At 54.2% G+C, this 14,962-nt stretch overlaps 1 protein-coding gene and 1 pseudogene across 1 annotated transcript; one reads left to right on the plus strand and one right to left on the minus strand.

Annotated features, from left to right (window-relative positions):
• LOC119842653 overlaps positions 1–14,962 on the minus strand; it is a 1,040,433-nt pseudogene that overhangs the window by 610,740 nt on the left and 414,731 nt on the right.
• Positions 8,987–13,254, plus strand: LOC119843192 (collagen alpha-2(I) chain-like). The gene is made up of 2 exons (XM_038372208.2): positions 8,987–9,403; positions 11,709–13,254. Exons 1-2 carry the CDS (start codon positions 9,328–9,330, stop codon positions 12,482–12,484), a joined length of 852 nt encoding a protein of 283 aa, XP_038228136.1. The 5' UTR covers positions 8,987–9,327; the 3' UTR covers positions 12,485–13,254.

The following is a 14,962-nucleotide window of genomic DNA, read 5'->3' on the forward strand; positions in this document are numbered from 1 at the left end:
GGTCGGGGGAGGGGTTTCCTGGGGATCCCCTCCCCAGTGACCCGCCCCGGCCGAGGGAGGGGTTTCCCCAGGGATCCCCTCCCCAGTGATCCGCCCGGGTCGGGGGAGGGGTTTCCCCGGGATCCCCTCCCCAGTGATCCGCTCGGGTCGGGGGAGGGGTTTCCCCGGGATCCCCTCCCCAGTGACCCGCCCCGGTCGGGGGAGGGGTTTCCCCCGGGATCCCCTTCCCAGTGATCCGCCCGGGTCGGGGGAGGGGTTTCCCCTGGGATCCCCTCCCCAGTGACCCGCCCCGGTCGGGGGAGGGGTTTCCCCTGGGATCCCCTCCCCAGTGACCCGCCCCGGTCGGGGGAGGGGTTTCCCCGGGATCCCCTCCCCAGTGACCCGCCCCGGCCGGGGGAGGGGTTTCCCCAGGGATCCCCTCCCCAGTGATCCGCCCCGGTCGGGGGAGGGGTTTCCCCAGGGATCCGCCTCCCCAGTGACCCGCCCCGGCCGAGGGATGGGTTTCCCCAGGGATCCCCTCCCCAGTGACCCTCCTCTAGGGGGAAGGGGCTTCCTGGGATTTCCCCCATCCCACCTCCAGTGAGTCAGTGACCTGCCCTCAGGGAAGGGCTTCCCCCGGGAATCCCTGTTCCCTAGGCTTCCCAAGGCTCAAAGGGAATCTCCCTCCTCTTGGGAATTCTCCTCTTTCTGAGCTCCCCCACCCCCAGTAGGCAGGTTTCCCTTTTGATCCCTCAAAAAAACCCCTCCTCCATGACATTCTCCCTTCCCTCTCCTTTAGGGGGAGTCAGGCGTCTCTCCCCAAACCCCACCCACTGCCCCTCTCTGGGATTCTTATGGGGCCCCCTCTTCCCAGAGATCTCCTTGCACTGGGGACCCCCTCCAGAGATTCCCCATCAACCCCCCCGCCTGCTCATCCCCCCAGAGTGTTACCCCCAAGTTCCCCACTACTTGGGACTCCCTTAAAGATTCCCCATCCTCTCCTGACCCATGGGGATATATCAGGGATAACCCAGATCAACCCACCCCCAGATCAACCCACACAGCCCTGTCCAAGGAAGGGCTGCCTTCCCATCCATCCCCATATCGTCCCGGCCCTGCTGCATCCCTGGGCTCCCCCTCATCACCCCGAAACCCTGCTGCATTCCCTCCCCATGGCCCCATGCTCCCTTCCACCCCTCACACGCCAGGCCAAGTCTCAAGAATCCCCACTTTGAAGCTATTTAAACCTTCCCATTGCAGTTTGATGCAGGCTAACGGCATCGTGATTTTAACCAGGTCTTAAGCTAACAAGCTCACCTCTTCTCCAGGGAGGCGCTGCTCTCCTGAATCATAGCTCTTCTGCCTAGGGAGATCCGAGAGCACAGATGTCTAGCCCATTTTTTGTCAGAGCTGGCAAAATTAGCCACAGCTTCTTCTGCCACCCCTAAAATCTTTGACTCCAGGGTAGTTACGTTAACCTAGGCGGACTGAGGATTGAATGTGGGAGCCTCGTACTCTGCCTTTTTCATGTGATCAAGGGGATCATATGAGTAACGCTTTCCAGGGCCATCTCTTGGGCTGGGGTCCTGGGATGAGGTGTTCACCCCACATTAGCCCTGAAGGGGTTAAGATGGCTCAAACAGGGCCTATTAACCATATAGGCTGCATCCGGGGGCGGGGAGGGGGGAGAGCCAGGGCCTGATACAAGCTTATGGATGGTGAAGCAGACTGAGCTTGTATAAAGCCAGGAAGTTTGCAAAAGAAGGGGGCAGCAGGGACAGTCTACAATCACTCTCCAGGTACAAAGAGGGGGGTAGGAGGAAAAGTCCTTGGCTCCTAGCCTGTGGGAAGGGTTCACCCAGAGGCATTGCCAGCAAGAAAGTCTGTAGAAGGAAGGCAGAGCAGAACAAAGCCCAAGGAAAGAGCAGTATGGGATTGCCAGACTAGGAGAAAGCTACTCCCCAGATCTAGCTGCAGGGAGGTCCCCCAGTGGTGAGGGTACCCCATTACAAGCCTGATAATTAGGTTTTACTGGGGAGGTGTGGACTGTTCTCCCCCACCCTGTTCCTTTTTTCCAGGCACAAACCAGGGACCCGGTCCTACTCCAGGTTTTTGCCCTTCTCTTTCTGGCTTGCACTCCCTGCATAGCGTTGCTTGCACGTACAAGTCAGCAATCTGCAGCTGTTTCTGCTGATTCAGGAGCCTTCTCCCACGCAGCTGCTCACACTTCTTCGATGCAGACGTCAAAGAATTCGAGGAGGTATAGCCCCCGGTGTAATGTGAAACCTCTTTAACAGGGAATTTAAAAACATCCTATCAGAGTTTCACTTACAGCCATGTCATTACATCCCTGTAACGCTTTAGTCACCAGCTGGGAGAGCAAAACAGCCAGGCTCCATCCCCCAAGGATGTTCTGCATGCTGCAGATCCTTTCAAAGGTGATCAAATTGGTATCAGCGCCATCACTTGCTTTGTAACTAGGTCACGGTTTGTCCCCACCATGTGGTCCTAACTATGAGAGGAGTGAAGTTCTGGAACAGCCTTCCAAGGGAAGCAGTGGAGGCAAAAGACCTATCTGGCTTCAAGACTAAGCTTGATAAGTTTATGGAGGGGATGGTATGATGGGATAACCTAATTCTGGCAATGAATTGATCTTTGACTATTAGCGGTAAATATGCCCAATGGCCTGTGATAGGATGTTAGATGGGGTGGGGTCTGAGTTTCTACAGAGAATTCTTTCCTGGGTGTCTGGCTGGTGAGTCTTGCCCATGTGCTCGGGTTCAGCTGATCGCCATATTTGGGGTTGGGAAGGAATTTTCCTCCAGGGCAGACTGGAAGAGGCCCTGGGGTTTTTTCGCCTTCCTCTGCAGCGTGGGACACGGGTCACTTGCTGGAGGATTCTCTGCACCTTGAAGTCTTTAAACCACGAGTTGAGGACTTCAATAACTCAGACATAGATTAGGGGTTTGTTACAGGAGTGGGTGGGTGAGAGTCTGTGGCCTGCGTTGTTTGGGAGGTCAGACTAGACGATCATAATGGTCCCTTCTGACCTTAAAGTCTGTGAGTCCTGGCATAGGTGGAGTACTCGGCTCTCTGACGCGTTGCTATTACTGCCACCTGTTTCTACTTCTCAGCTTCCAACTTTTGCTTCCCAGCCTCCAGGGCTCTCTGGTGTGTGGCTTCTAGGGCTGCCCACTTCCCGCCCTCTGGCTCGATTTCCTTTTCCTTCTCTGCTATCTCCAGCCTTTTGGACCAGCCCGCTGGTACCTTATCGTGCTTCATGGCCAAAAAGTCTCAATTCCTGGGTGGTGGGTATAATAGGCCAGGGGAGGCTAAGCCACCCCTGGTGCAGCCACCGCCACCCACTGCTGGACACCTGGGCTGTGGTGGCCCTGCCCCTAGGTGCTGACACTGGGGGTGTTCCGGGGCTGGAGCACCCACGGAAAAAAAATAGTTATCTCCTCCCCCCTCTCCCCAGTGCCTCCCACCTGCTGGTGGCCCTGCCAATCAGCTCCTCCCCCTACCCCCACCGCCTCCCGCCCGCCACTGATCAGCTGTTCAGTGGTGGGCAGGAGACGTTGAGGGGGGAGGACGAGGACGGGGGAAGGAAGAGGTGGAGTGAAGGTGGGATGCACTCGGGGGAGGGGCAGAGTGGGGGTGGAGTGAGGGTGGGCCCTGGGAGGAAGGGCTGGAGTGGGGGTGAGGCCTGGGGCAGAGCAGGGGTAGAGCACCCCTGGGGAAATCAGACAGTCGGTGCCTGTGGCCCCACCTGCGTTCTGCCCCTTCCCCTCCCTGCTCCGCCCCTTCCCTGAGGTCCCCCCGCCCACCACTGCCTGGTGAGTCCCTCCCTCCTCTCCTCTCCTCCACTCCACCCCCACTCTCTGGAGGTCCCCATCATGGACCGCGTCCCTCCACCCCTCTCCCCCATGAAACTCCTCTGCTGGGCCTGGGAGCAGGGCCACAGTTGGGGGGGGCACGGACAGGGTAATGGGGCTGAGGCTGGGGCTGGGAACGAAGCTGCAATCAGAGGCCAAGGCTGGGGGCAAGGCTGGGGAAGGTACTGGGAGTGGAACTGAGCTGGAGCAGAGCTGGGGGTGGAGTGGGGCTGGGTGGTGCTTCCATCCCACCCCTCATGGAGACTGGCCTGGGCCCCGCTGCACCCTTCCCCCCAAATGTTCCTCCATGCCCCCTTAAGGGGGCATCCCCCACCATTTGGGGACCTGGTCTAGAGATACTGGAGAAGAGGCGTGAGCCCATTGGAAACAAATGGTTGCCTCTCAAACAATATCATACCACGCTTTCTAGAGACGAAACCCTGCCAGGTTCCTTTGTTGATGTAGAGTTGTAAAACATATGTTCAGTGTATTCATACCTAACTCCTTTCATAATTCCTGTATGTGCATTTGCCACTGATAACTGTGACCAGGGTGACCCCAGCTTTCACTGAAGACCTCACATGATATTCTTTGGTGATCCAGAATGGACATATCAGAATTGGGTTATTCCTGTAACCCCTTGGCCAGCTGGCTTGAACGGGTTCTGGGGGTCACACCTCTGTGACGCTAAGAATTTCCCAAAGGAGGGCAAGGAGGGCAATTTCCCAGAGGGCAAGGAGCTTCCTGGTATCTACCAGTGGATTTCAGCTGGCTTGGTCAATGTACCCCAACTCATGGGCATCACCCGCTTGCCTCCCCCACCCATCGCTCCTGGCTTCTGCTGCCTCCGTGGACTCCCCACTCCATCCCCAGCACCCCGGGGCCCTGCTGCCACCCCCACAATGCCCCGACTGACTCCCCGAGTGCCCTTCTGCGCACCCCATGCAGCTAGTCCAGACTTGTACCTGAGCAGGTAACTGTGGCTGCCGGCAAGGAAGGGACGGATTCAGCCAGCTTCCCAGTGCTGCCAGCCTGGTCTCGCTTCCCTGCTCTAGGCTGCCACCTAGTGGGGCTCAGGGGGAGTGTTTGGGTGCCTTTCCCAAGTGCAAAAAGAACAGGAGTACTTGTGGCACCTTAGAGACTAACAAATTTATTCTCTAAGGTGCCACAAGTACTCCTTTTCTTTTTGCGAGTACAGACTAACACGGCTGCTACTCTGAAACCTTTCCCAAGTGCGTCCCCCTCACCTCACTCCCACCCTGGTAGAAATATGGGGGTGGGTGGGCATATGATCCCTGTGTGCCCTATGTGAGGAGTGACGGATGTTTTAAAGTCTGCATTTGAACCACCAGGTCTGTTCAGGTCTTGAATACAAATGAAGCCGTGACAATGGAATTGCAACGTACATACGTGGCAAACAAGCATCAAAGCTCACAAGCGATAGCTGGGGACTCACCATGTCCGGATCACCAGGGATGGTATATTTGCTTGTCTGACCAGCCTGGTCACCAGGCAGAGACAACAGATCAGCAAAACCATCAGGAGAGCGCGACGGGAAAGGTGACCACTTAACGATCTCGACTGGGGACCGAGCCGGCACCCGCCTCTGGAAACAGGAGCAATAAACTTTGAGAGAGATGCTTTATAGAGGAGTACAATGGGAGAGACAGAGAACCCCAAAGTTATCCATCCCTAGACGGGAGTCAGAGCTCTTGCAAACTGTTGGGTCCTTCAGCCAAGGGGTGTGTGTGTGAAGTTTCTGGGAACAAAAGAGTCATAAGAAATCTACCTTTAACCAAGCCTGTATCTTAGCCATTAGAAAGTGTATTTTATTTTTATTTCAGAGTACCAGCCATGTTAGTCTGTATTTGCAAAAAGAAAAGGAGTACTTGTGGCATCTTAGAGACTAACAAATTTATTTGAGCATAAGCTTTCATGAGCTACAGCTCACTTCATCGGACGCATTCGGTGGAAAATACAGTGGGGAGATTTATATATACACACAGAGAACATGAAACAATGGGTTTTATCATACACACTGTAAGGAGAGTGATCACTTAAGATGAGCCATCACCAGCATGGGGGGAGGGGGAAGGAGGAAAACCTTTCATGGTGACAAGCAAGGTGGGCCATTTCCAGCAATTAACAAGAACGTCTGAGGAACAGTGGGGGGTGGGGTGGGGGGGATAAATAACATGGGGAAATAGTTTTACTTTGTGTAATGACCCATCCACTCCCAGTCTGTATTCAAGCCTAAGTTAATTGTATCCAGTTTGCAAATTAATTCCAATTCAGCACTCTCTCGCTGGAGTCTGTTTTTGAAGTTTTTTTGTTGAAGGATAGCCACCCTCAGGTCTGTAATTGAGTGACCGGAGAGACTGAAGTGTTCTCCGACTGGTTTTTGAATGTTATAATACTTGACGTCTGATTTGTGTCCATTTATTCTTTTACGTAGAGACTGTCCAGTTTGACCAATGTACATGGCAGAGGGGCATTGCTGGCACATGATGGCATATATCACATGGGTAGATGCACAGGTGAACGAGCCTCTGATAGTGTGGCTGATGTGATTAGGCCCTATGATGGTGTCCCCTGAATAGATATGTGGACAGAGTTGGCAACGGGCTTTGCTGCAAGGATAGGTTCCTGGGTTAGTGGCTCTCTTGTGTGGTGTGTGGTTGCTGGTGAGTATTTGCTTCAGGTTGGGGGGCTGTCTGTAAGCAAGGACTGGCCTGTCTCCCGAGATCTGTGAGAGTGATGGGTCCTCCTTCAGGATAGGTTGTAGATCCTTGATGATGCGTTGGAGAAGTTTTAGTTGGGGGCTGAAGGTGATGGCTAGTGGCGTTATTTTCTTTGTTGGGCCTGTCCTGTAGTAGGTGACTTCTGGGTACTCTTCTGGCTCTGTCAATCTGTTTCTTCACGTCAGCAGGTGGGTATTGTAGTTGTAGGAATGCATGATAGAGATCTTGGAGATGTTTGTCTCTGTCTGAGGGGTTGGAGCAAATGTGGTTATATCGTAGAGCTTGGCTGTAGACAATGGATCGTGTGGTGTGATCTGGATGAAAGCTAGAGGCATGTAGGTAGGAATAGTGGTCAGTAGGTTTCCGCTATAGGGTGGTGTTTATGTGACCATCGCTTATTAGCACTGTAGTGTCCAGGAAGTGGATCTCTTGTGTGGACTGGTCCAGGCTGAGGTTGATGGTGGGATGGAAATTGTTGAAATCATGGTGGAATTCCTCAAGGGCTTCTTTTCCATGGGTCCAGATGATGAAGATGTCATCAATGTAGTGCAAGTAGAGTAGGGGCATTAGGGGATGAGAGCTGAAGAATCGTTGTTCTAAGTCAGCCATAAAAATGTTGGCATACTGTGGGGCCATGCGGGTACCCATGGCAGTGCCGCTGATTTGAAAAACCAGTCGGAGAACACTTCAGTCTCTCCGGTCACTCGATTACAGACCTGAGAGTGGCTATCCTTCAACAAAAAAACTTCAAAAACAGACTCCAGTGAGAGACTGCTGAATTGGAATTAATTTGCAAACTGGATACAATTAACTTAGGAAAAAGAAAAGGAGTACTTGTGGCACCTTAGAGACTAACAAATTTATTAGAGCATAAGCTTTCATGAGCTACAGCTCACTTCATCGGATGCATCCGATGAAGTGAGCTGTAGCTCACGAAAGCTTATGCTCTAATAAATTTGTTAGTCTCTAAGGTGCCACAAGTACTCCTTTTCTTTTTTGGGAATACAGACTAACACGGCTGCTACTCTGAAACCTGTCAATTAACTTAGGCTTGAATAGAGACTGGGAGTGAATGAGTCATTCACAAAGTAAAACTATTTCCCCTTGTTATTTCTCCCCCCCCACACCACCCCCCACTGTTCCTCAGATGTTCTTGTTAATTGCTGGAAATGGCCCACCTTGCTTGTCACCATGAAAGGTTTTCCTCCTTCCCCCCTCCTGCTGGTGATGGCTCATCTTAAGTGATCACTCTCCTTACAGTGTGTATGATAAAACCCATTGTTTCATGTTCTCTGTGTGTATATATAAATCCCCCCACTGTATTTTCCACCGAATGCATCCGATGAAGTGAGCTGTAGCTCACGAAAGCTTATGCTCAAATAAATTTGTTAGTCTCTAAGGTGCCACAAGTACTCCTTTTCTTTTTTGCGAATACAGACTAACACGGCTGCTACTCTGATTCCTGACTGGGTATCCTTAAACCAATGAGCTAGGACTTAGGAGATCTGGGTTCAATTCCCAGCTGTGCTACTGACTCCCGGGTCTGACATAGAGCAAGTCACTGCATCTTTCTTAACCTCAGTTTCCTACCTGTAATAATGATCCTTCTCTTGTCTATGTAGACTGAAAGGTCTTTGTGACAGGGACTGTGTGTCTGTGCAACACCTGGCACAATGGGGCCTAGATCTCAGCTGGGACAGGGACTGTTCCTCGCTGTGTGTCTGTGCAGTGCCCTGCAAAACGGGGCCCTGATCTCAGCTGGGGCAGGGGCTGTCTCTCCCTGTGTGTCTGTGCAGCGTCCGGCACTGTGGGGCCCTGATATAACAGCACTGATATTATTTTGCCATTGCTACTTATTAAGGAGCAGCGTCACTATTAAACAATGATGCTGAAAGGACTTTACGGTGTAAAGGGCAGCCAGGGCATCTGATACTTTTCACCCTGCCTCAGCCCCATCTCCCCTGGAGTTTCCATCCCATCCTCCACTCAGAATGTGGCTCCATGGGCTTTAAGAGGTTAACTCCACAGTGCTCCCCCACCTAGCTCCCCCATCCCCTCATGATGGCTCCCAGCTTCTGATCTCCTCATTTTCCCCCTCCATCCTCTCCATGTCACCCCCACTACCAAAATCCTCTGATCCCCCCATCTCACGGCACCCACCCGTTTCCACTCCTCGATCCCCAAACAGCCCCTGCCACCCATCTGCCCCCCTGCCAGAATCCCTCCCTTCCCAGCCTGTGTTCCCCACCCTGCCTGTCCCTCCCCTGCAGGGACACCTGCCCTGACCCCCTCCCAACCTGTAACCCCCTCCATGTCACCCATCTCCCCCCACTGTTGGGACCCCTCCCTGATTCCCCACCGCAGCCTGGGTTTCCCATCTCACCTGCCTCCCCCACTGCTGAGACCCTCCCAGCTTCCCCTTCCCCATGCCACCCTCCTCCCCTGCGGTCCGGATCTCTTCCTGACTCCTGCCACACAACACCCGGTTCCCAATTCCGGGCGTCCCATAGCTGGCTGGTTTCCCAAGGGTTAACAACATTGCAGTGACGGCACTGGGCGAGCATCCCTGGGAGCTCCTGGGCTGACCCTGCCCTGCCCGAGTCCCAGGTGAGAGGCGGGGGTTGGCAGCGGACGGTATAAATCCCAGAGCTTGGAGCCAGGATGGTGCAGCTCACTTTACCCCAGCCATCAGAGACGAGGTCAGCCACTGCTGCCCCCTAAACGCCTCCAGGATGGTTTGCGGTGGCGGACCGTCACCCCTTGGCGTGACTCCCATGATTCTCCTGGTTCTGTGTCTCCATCTCCCAGGTAGGTCCTGGGCCTCCCTGGGGGTTAATGGTCGTCTGCTGCGCCTTTGGCTTTCATGTCTCGGAGGGCTGCCGCTGGTTGTGATGTCAGTGATGGCTGCGATGTCACAGACGGCAGGGGTGGTGGGGTGTTGTCGGCTGGGGAGAACAAGCCGGGTGGGAGGCTGCAGTGGGGGAGGTGCAGAGAATGCAGAGGGAGAGGTGGGTGGTGGGGGGGGCGCAGGCTGGGGGCGAATCGGGTAGGGAGCCCAGAAAGAGCGGAGGTGGGTGACATCGGGAACGTGGGCTGGAGAGGGTTTTTTTTTTTTTGAAGAGGGATCCCAGTAGAGGGGGAGATGGGTGGGGTGGGGAGCTCCCATGGGACTCAGGGAAGGATCCTGGAAGCGGAGGGGATAGATCAGCCCTGGACCTGAGCAGAAATTCCTGGTGGAGTCAGCCTGTCCCCATTAGCTTGTTTATAAAATGCGGAAGTGAGTCAGAGAGAGGCAGGTGGGGCGGCTGGGGGTTATTAATTCCAGGTTGTCTAGTTTTTATGACTGTTTTGATCTTCAGCCTAATAATCATAAAACTCCTCAACACCCAGTAACTTCAAAAGCTCTCTCTCACACACACACACCCAGTACGTGCCTGGTAATTTCGCTTGCTGCCAGGCTCTCCTAATGAGCAAGGATACAGAAACTGGGAATAGAGCCCAGGAATCCTGACTCCCAGCCCCCCCCCCAACCACTAGACTTTACTTCCCTCCCAGAGCTGGGACTAGAACCCAGGAGTTCTCGCTTCCAGCCCTCCTGCTCTAACTGCTAGACCCTATGCCTCTTCCATGAAAGATGCAGTGCTGTCACAGGGTGCCCAGGTGGGGATACACAGTAGAGATTACCTTTGCAGTAAGGGCATGGGGTCTATTGAAGTCCATGGAAAGATATCCTCTTCCTCATTGACTTCAGTGGACTGGGAATCAGGACTTATTACATTGCCCCTAGTGGTAGCCCCCATCCCCTGCACCAATTAATAGGAGATGGACAATATTATAGCAGAGCACCAACCCTGCTCTAATTAAGGTTGAGATCAACTTTCCCTTTAAAGGCAGACTCTTCTAAAATCTGAAGGGTTATGTGGATTGTCTTGCAATTTGGTGGCTCTTCTTTGGTGAACACTCACTGTCATACCAGGTCCTCTGCCCTCAAGGGAAGCTGATGTGATTCAACTCCTGGCATAATACCACGGCACTGAGATACATTTATAGTGACGACAGCAATAATTTTATTATTGAAGGTGCAAGTGATAGCGGGAAAAGACAACGGAAACAAAACAGGGTGCATATGAAACATAACATGCTGTCTAAAGACTAGCCTTCATTTAGCAGGCTAACTTTGAAAGTGATCTCACCCCAGACGACGCAGCCTGTCACCCAAGGTTGGCTGCGATCCCATTTTCATGAATGTAACTGCACTGCCTGCTGATTTCTTAGGTGCCAGATAAAGGGGTGTCTTCCTTGCCTTCCCTTTATAGCCCCTAAAGTTTGTCATCTGTCCCTAGAGTCAGGAACACCCTCCCTGTAGCTTATTCTACAGTGTGCTGCCTGCCTGTTGATTTCACATCCCCTCAGCTGAGTTGATATGTAAATGAGGCTTTTACTGGGTTGGCTTACAATGTTTTGTTTACACGCCAACCCAGAGAAATTTTTCTGGCAGAAAACCTTTTTATCATCCCTGCCTCAATACAGATGGTCGGAACAGATTTGTAGTAGACAGATGTAATTCCTCGCATACGAGCTGTACAGACATTTCACAACGATATTAATCACCAGCATGATCCCAGCTGTCACTTAAGATCTCACGTGGTGTTCTTTGGTGGACCAGAATGTATGTGTCAAGATCAGGCTATTTGTGTAACCTAGTTGGCATTGGGGGTTTGTTAAGGCCACACCTGCTGCTGACACAACCCTACCCAAAGCAGTGCTGACTTGAAGGAGGCTGGTGCATCTCTTCCTTTGCTCACACACCGGAGTCAGGGAAAGGGGCTCACGGCACCCCCCCGCCCCCGATCTCCTCATTTCACAATCACAACTCTGCCGAGCTGCTCCATCAAATCCCTCCACCATTCAATATCAAGAATGCAGAGGCTCTTGCCACCTCCAGGGGAGCAGAGTTAAGGTTGTGGGGGGTATTTATCTTAACTCTGTATTTCCTGATTTTAAGAAGCATTAGTGTGGCTGAACTCACCTCTGTGGAAGGGCACCTGGGCAGACTGAGTGCTGTGTTAACCAAGGGTTGTGCCAGTGAATAATCTCTCCGCCTCTCTCGTAGACTCGGTGTCCAAGTGCATCTCACGGCTGGAGGAGCCAGCGCTGGAACCGCTGCCGGCTGGCATGGACCCCTACATGCAGCCAGCGGGGATCCTGCAGCCCCAGGTCCACCCACAGGGGCAGAGGGTTGGTAACGAGCCTGGGGTATATGGAGGAACTGATTCTGAATCGTATGGAGGACCTGGGCCCGGATCGTATGGGATAGATGGGCCCGGGGCCTATGGAGGAGCCTGGACTGGATCCTATGGAGGAACCGGATGTGCATCATATGAAGCAGCCAGAACTGGGTCATATGAACAACCTGGGCCCGGATCATATGGAATAAATGGCCCCGAAACCTATGAAGGAGCCAAGCTGGCTATATCAGTGGGGGGCTCCCCATCACAGTATGGGATGCCGGGTGCTGGCTATGGGGTTGGCTCAGTCAGGCCACCTGGGCACGTCCGGCCAGTCTATAAGCACCCCAGCATCCCCTTTGTGCCAGGTCTCCATGATGAGGCCAGAACCGAAGGGCACGTATGGGTCAACTATAGGGACCTGGTGAGCTATGGTGGGAATGCCCAGCTGGGGTTGGGGGCAGGTGGGTTCCCACGCCCGCAGTACAAGGACCCCAGCATCCCCTATGTGCCGAGCCTCTCGGAGCTGCCCAACCATGCCAGACACAGGGTGTTGTCCATGCCCAGGGTCTCTACTGACAATGGTGTTGGAGAGGGAGCAGGAACAGGAGATGTGTCAATGCCAGGCTCTTCCAATCCCACGCTGCCCAACAGCCCTTAATCCACAGGGCGTGAGGAGCGAGCTGGTGAGGTTTAGCAGCTAAGGCAGGAGGAGGGCAGAACACCTGGGTTCTGTCCGCAGCTCTGGGGGGTATGGTTTAGGAGTGAGAGCAAGGGAATGGGACTCAGGACTCCTGGGTTCTATCCCCAGTTCTGTGAGTAGGGTCTAGTGGTTAGAGTGGGAGGGGGAAAGCGGGCCAGGACTCCTGGGTTCAAGCCAAGCTCTGTGAAGGGAGTGGAGTCTAGTGGTTTGGGGTGGGGGGTGGCTGGGAGTCTGTACTTATGGGTTCTATCCCCCATTCTCCTGTCATCTTACTACATGCCCCTGACTGGGCCACTCCATTGCTTCGTGCCTCAGTTTCCACCATTGTGTTTCAAGACCTTTTGCTCAGCGCTTAGTTGTGGATGGGGGTAAACGCTTATTGCCCTCCCTGTGTAAATTCCCCACCCCCATCCCCTCATCCACCATTTACCTGATCTCCCCCCCACCCAACCTGGATCACTTCAGCTCTCCACCCCCCAACCACGTCTCCTTCCCATATGGTCGGTGATCTCCAGGTCTTTGTATTGCTGGGATGCCGGGGTGGGGATGCAGAGGATGGCTGCATCTCTCTTTGCTCCTCGTTTCTGGTGCTCTAAATGCTTCCAATAAAATCCTTGCTCTGCTAGGTCATTTGGCTTATTTCCTCCCTGCGGAGCGAGTTCAGGGCAGGAGCCAGGCAGCGCTGGGAGCTCAGAGCAGGGACAGGACGGTCAGCAGCGGTGCACACTCCCCCCAACCTCGCTTCCCGGCATTGCCTGCTGGGGACAGAGCGGAGCTCGGTCACTGGGGCCCATCCACGACGCTCAACGGACACTGCCAGCAGGTCCCTTCTGATGTGAGCATCTGCAAAGAACAGCGCTGAGAACCCACCCACTTGTTTCACCCATGGGGATGAAAACCAGATTGGAACTGGCGCTCCCTAGAGGGGAAAGGCTCCGTGTCCCATTCTCTGCCCCCTGAACCATCCAGTCCCCCACCCTGGGGCCAGATTGGAGCTGGGACTCCCTAGGGGGAAAGGCTCCATGTCCCATTCCTGGCCCCCCTGAGCTAGCCAGTCCCCCTGCCTTAGGGCTGGATCAGAGCTGGGACCTCCTAGGGGGAAAGGCTCCATGTCCATTCCCCAGCCTCCTGAACCATCCAGTCCTCCACCCTGGGGCCCGATTGGAGCTGGGACCCCCTAGGGGGAAAGGCTCCATGTCCCATTCCCACCCCCTGAGCCAGACAGTCCTCCAGCTTTGGGGCTGGATCAGAGCTGGGACCCCCTAGGGGGAAAGACCCCGTGTCCCAGTCCCATGAGCCAGCTGCTCCCTTCACCCTGGGGATGGACTGGAGACTCTGCCCCCTCTCCTGTCCAGGCGAGGCCATGGGCAGCCTAGGCACCAAGATGTAACACGGTTGCAAAAAAAGCGAACATCGTTCTGGGATGTATGAGCAGGCGTGCTGTAAGCAGGACACGAGATGTAATTCTTCCGCTCCCCTCCGCGCTGATACGGCCTCAACCGGAGTGTTGTGTCCAGTTCTGGGCGCCACATTTCCAGATCAATGAATTTGTTTTTTGGGGGAGGGAGGGATAGCTCAGTGGTTTGTGCATTGGCCTGCTAAACCCAACATTGTGAGTTTAATCCTTGAGGGGGCCATTTAGGGATCTGGGACAAAAATTGGGGCTTGGTTCTGCTTTGAGCAGAGGGTTGGACTAGATGACCTCCTGAGGTCCCTTCCAACCCTGAGATTCTATGATTAGGGAAAACTTCCTAACTGTCAGGGTGGTGAAGCACTGGAATAAATTGCCTAGGGAAGGGAATCTCCATCATTGGAGATTTTAAAGAGCAGGTTGGACAAATCTGCCAGGGATGGTCTAGATAATACTTAGTCCTGCCATGAGTGCCGGGGACTGGACTAGATGACCTCTCGAGCTCCCTTCCAGTCCTATGATGCTATAATTCTAAGATGGGCTGGGCCGGCGGGCAGAACAATCACCTCATCTGACACTCCAGTGTCAGATAGACCAGGGCATCCCCCCAGAGATTCCTTCTGGCTCACCTCCGCACCCACCCCAGGCCCCACGTCTCTCGTGGGAGACAGAAACGTCTGAGTCTCCATTGTCTAACCAGGGCTGAGCTCACCCCATGCGAAAGGGGACGCGAGTTGTCTGATGGCTACCTGTGTCACAGGGGCTTGATTTGGAAGGGGAGGTGGGTGGGAGGAGGGAAGTGGGACGGCCGCAGTGGGGAATAGGCCATCAGAAGTTTGGGGACCCTGAGCTGGGGCAGCAGGCAGGGGAGGGGGAAGGATGACAGGGGATAGGGCTACCTAGACGAGCGACCCGATCTGCTGAGCCCAAACAGCGCGGGGAACCCCTTGCTCTGCAGCCAACAGGGTCGGGTTGGGGGAAGAGGTTTCCTGGAGCCACGGCTGGAGAAGAGAGCGTCCCCCACC

The sequence above is a fragment of the Dermochelys coriacea genome, chromosome 14 (genome assembly GCF_009764565.3).
Source record: "Dermochelys coriacea isolate rDerCor1 chromosome 14, rDerCor1.pri.v4, whole genome shotgun sequence".
NCBI classification, from domain to species: Eukaryota; Metazoa; Chordata; order Testudines; family Dermochelyidae; genus Dermochelys; species Dermochelys coriacea.